The sequence below is a fragment of the Panthera pardus genome, unplaced genomic scaffold (genome assembly GCF_024362965.1).
Source record: "Panthera pardus isolate Hobbes unplaced genomic scaffold, ASM2436296v1 HiC_scaffold_24, whole genome shotgun sequence".
Classification (NCBI taxonomy): domain Eukaryota; kingdom Metazoa; phylum Chordata; class Mammalia; order Carnivora; family Felidae; genus Panthera; species Panthera pardus.
The window spans coordinates 138,641,565-138,646,184 of NW_026526810.1; the positions used below are offsets into that span (position 1 = coordinate 138,641,565).

The following is a 4,620-nucleotide window of genomic DNA, read 5'->3' on the forward strand; positions in this document are numbered from 1 at the left end:
CAGTGAGGTCCCATCACTGTGTCTCTCGCACAGTAATATGTGGCCGTGTCCTCGGTCTTGAGGCTGTTCATCTGCAGATACAGCGTGTTCTTGGCGTTGTCTCTGGAGATGGTGAATCGGCCCTTCACGGAGTCTGCGTAGTATGTGCTACTTCCATCACTATAAATGCCTGCGACCCACTGCAGCCCCTTCCCTGGAGCCTGGCGGACCCAGCTCATGCTGGAACTACTGAAGGTGAATCCAGAGGCCACACAGGTGAGTCTCAGGGACCCCCCAGGCTTCACCAGGTCTCCCCCAGACGCCACCAGCTGCTCGTCACACAGGACACCTGCAGACACAAGACATCTTGGTTAGGAAACTGTCACACATCCACTGTCTCACTCATATCCACTCACAGACTCAGTGTCCCTCGTTCACCATGAATTACCTTTGAAAAGAGCAACCAGGAACACCCAGCCCAGCACAAACTCCATGGTGAGGTGTCTGTTCTGTCCTGATCAGAGAATGGGAACACCTGGGACTCCCGGGGCTGGGGCTCCTCTCCCAGCTGCAGGGTTGGAGCTGGACTGGTTTAATCAGCACAGGGAGGGCCCTATTTGCATATCCTCTGACTATATATCAAGCTCCAGACTTAGATTTGTTTCAAATTTAAAACCAGTGTTTGAGAGGCACTTCTAGATCACTTCTTGCAGAAGGGACTGTGACAGTATAAATAATTCTGATCTGTGAACACAGTGATCTTTTCATCTGTGTTTGCCATTTTACATGTCTTTCTCCTAGCACGTCATGTTTGGTATGTTATTTTACTTTTTAGTGAAATTTAATCCTAAATACTTTATTTTGTGCCATATATTTTAATGTGTGTTTATTTTTGTGTGACAGATAGAGGGAAGGAGAGAGAGATCAGAGAGAGAGAAGGGGACAGAGAATCCCAAGCAGGCTCTGCACAATCATTGCAGACCCTGCCTTAGAATTAAACTCAGGAACCAGGAGATCATGACCTGAGCCAAAATCAACAGTAGGCCCTTAACGGATTGAGCCACACAGATGCTCCATTTTGTGCCATTTTCAATTGTGTGATTTTGTTATTTTTTTCATATACTATGTTTTAGGTGTGTGGAAATACAACATATTTTTGTATGTTGATTTGTACCCTGAACTTTTCCTGAGTTTATTAGTTCTAATACTTTTTTTATGGAGTTTCTAAGATTTCACTATAAGTTCATCTGATTCTCAAACAAATAATTTTCTTCTTACTGATTTGCATGTCTTTATTTCATTTTATTACCTAACTTTTATGGGTACATCTTCAACTTGTAGGACCAGAAAGGGTTTTCCTTCTTTGTTTCTGTGTTCTTTGTCTGGTCTAAGGATTCAACTGACATAAGATAGAACTACAGAAGACAACAAATTTCATTTTGCATGTGCACAAGCTTCCTAATAATATGACACCCAGAGAATGAAGAAAGTACGTGGCACTTGTGCCTTTTAGAATTAAAAACAATGGATTTGTGAAGAGTTAACAAGACAGAGATTTGGATTTGGGCAAGTCAATTAGTGAGGAATTAACAAGGCTTGTTTGCACAGCCTTCTTGGTGCTAAGGTTCCCATTTCTGGTGTAAGGATGGTTCTTCCATTCTGGTATAGGGAAAGGAAGTTTCCCAGGAGAGATTTATTTCCTGCTCTCAAGGGGACAAAGGAGGGTCACAGTTTCCTTAGACTAGCTGTTACTCAAGTGACTTACCTCCAAATAAGCCATGTGACAAGATGACATACATTGGGTGCCATATTTTACTGGTCTTCATGTTACCATGCGGAATACCTATGTAGGGAATGAGAATCCTTGCCCGGCTCCTAATATGACAGGAAAAGAGTCAGGTTTTCACTGTTAAATATGCTGTCAGGTGTGGGGTTTTCATTTACGGCCACAATTTTGTGGAGGTAATTTCTTTCTTTCCCTCAGTTGCTGAGATTTTTTAACAATGACAATTTGTTGAATTTTGTCTAGTTTTATATATATCAATAGATGATGATATAGGTGATCAATAGATGTGACTGCATTGTCACATATGACCCTTTCATTGTGCTGTTGCATTCACTATGCTAGGAGTTTTGCATGTATGTCCATCGGAGATATTGGCCTTTAGTTTCTCTTAAGGTGTCTTTTGATTTCACATCATAGTAAGTTTGGTCTTGTAGATGAGTTGGGGCCTATTCCTTTCTTTTCAGTTTTTGGTAAGAGTCTGAGAGGTATTGGCATTAAATATCCTTTATATTTTGATACAGTTCATAGATAAAGTCCTCTGTTACCAAGCTGAATTTTTTTCTTTAGGGGCGGGATATGATTAGATTATAGATTCAATCTTACTTGCTTTAATTCTGTTAATTTTCTATTTCTTCATGTACAGTCTTGTGGATTGTATAACTCTAGAAACTGCCTAGTTGCCCCTTAGTTATCTAATAATGGGTCTATAATTATCTAGGCATTTTCTGTTGTTGTTCTTCACTTCTTTGGTATCAGTTATGTCCCCTCCTTAATTCTGATTGTATCTGTTTGAGTTTTACTTATTTCCTAGTAGAGATGCTTTTTCAATTGCATTTAGCTTTCCAGATATCAATTTCGATTTGTTAATTTTTTGTATTATTACACTCCTTATTACTTTTATCTGTTCTAATAATTTCTAATGTTAGTTGAGTTAATAAAAATGCCAATGAATGTATCTGGGAAATTCTTATTTATATGGTACCACAAAGCACACGGAAGTGAGAAAACAATCCTGAGAAAGAAGAACAAACCTGGAGACAGCACACGTCCTTCTTTCTAAGTATATTGCATAGGTACATTGTCTATAACACTGTGCTGCTGGCATACAGTCAGACACACAGACCAGTGGAGCAGGTTACAGAGACCAGGATGAAATGTGTCTGGATGCAGTCAGCATATCCTCCATGAGATTTCATAGAATTAAAATTAGGGAAAAAATGGGTCTTTCACAAATGGTTTTGAATTCCAGTGAGTAAAATAATGACATTTGGTCCTTATCTTATACCATACAGATATGTAGACCCCCATTCAGCCCCTTCCCTGGAGTCTGGCAGACCCACCTCATCAATTAGCTACTGAAGGTGAATCTAGAGACTGCACAGGAGAGTCTCAGGGACCCCCTCCCCTGCCAGGCATCATCAGGTCTCCCCAAGGCTCCACCAGCTGTACGTCACACAAGACATCTACAGACACAAGTCAGGAAAATGTCACACATCCACTGTTTCTCTCACTCATATCCACTAACATAGTCAGTGTTTCTTGTTCATCATGAATTAATGTTTAAAATAGAACCACGGAAAACCAAAGTGAACCCAAACTCCATGGTGAGATGTCTGTGTTCTGTTCTGATCACTGAATGTGAACACTTAGGGGCTGGGGCTCTTCTCCCAGCTACAGTTTCAGGGATGGGAGGGTTTAATCAGCATACAGATGTCCTTTGACAATATAGTAAATTTTGCAACAGAATCCTCAAGAAGCCAGTGACCTTTGGCAGGTGTAAGGGGTGGGGGGTGTCACAATATCTTTCAGGACATTGTGATTTATTAATTTGTGATTTTGCTGCAGTGATTATAAGTACCCATGATAATCCTTATTTTCACATATGCACCCAAACACTTGAGGTAAGAATCAGTATACCACCATTGTACAGGTTAATAGATACACTGCAGCAGAGACAGAGTGTGTGAATGTCCAAGATCACGTATGAGGTGAGAGTAGTCCCAGTATCTGAACCTGTGCTCCTCATCGGGGGACCCACCTGCCTCCTGAACCACATGCAGGACAAGGCTGGACATCCCAGTGAGGTTTGCAGGTTCCTGACCTTCTAGAAGTCCCAGGAGAGTGATGGATGGAAGCCAGGTCTATTCTGTCACAAATTGGAGAGAGTGAGAAGCCTCGACAGAGACTCACAGAGCTGATGGAGATGCCAGGGGTTTTCTACAAACACAAGGGGTCATTTACACATGAACTCTATGGGGACATCAATGGAAACCCTCAATAATGGGCCTCTGGGTGGCTCAGTTGGTTAAGTGTCCGATTTTGACTCAGGTCATGGTCTCACAGTTTATGAGTCTGAGCCTTGTGTCGTGCTCTGTGCTGACAGCTCAGAGCCTGGAGACTGCTTCATATTCTGATACTGTGTCTCCTCTCTCTCTCTTCCCCTTGCCCACTCGTAGTCTGTCTCTCTCTCTCATTAAAATAAATAAACATTAAAAAAGAAAGCCTCAATAACGTTAAAATGGTTGAATTTTATTAAAATATGTTGAAGGCAAAACACCTGAGATCAGGAAGGATGATGTTAATTAAAAATATTTCTTCATCTATGAAATGGAGAACATTATTCTTCTAAACTCTTGTTAATGTGAGAATGATCAAAGATGTATTTATCCCAGTGTCTGACCCTGGGAAAATTTGTGTATTCCCCTTATCATGGTTTATTTAAACACGGAGGACACCTGTGTGTTTCCACAGCTTTTACAAACTCTTTGCTGTGTTCATGTCAGAAGAAGTGTGCAGAGCCTGGATCTGAAAGCCTTTGAGAGGAGACCAGTCCTCAACCAATCTCTTGTCGTGGA

General features: G+C 41.2%; 1 gene segment (V, D, J or C); it reads right to left on the reverse strand.

Annotated features, from left to right (window-relative positions):
* LOC109257830 (immunoglobulin heavy constant epsilon-like) overlaps positions 1–1,805 on the reverse strand; it is an 8,808-nt gene extending 7,003 nt beyond the window's left edge. Inside the window, 2 exon segments of the C gene segment in view lie at positions 18–328; positions 1,745–1,805. Coding sequence covers positions 18–328; positions 1,745–1,805 — 372 coding nt within the window.
* Between the last annotated feature and the right edge of the window lie 2,815 nt (positions 1,806–4,620).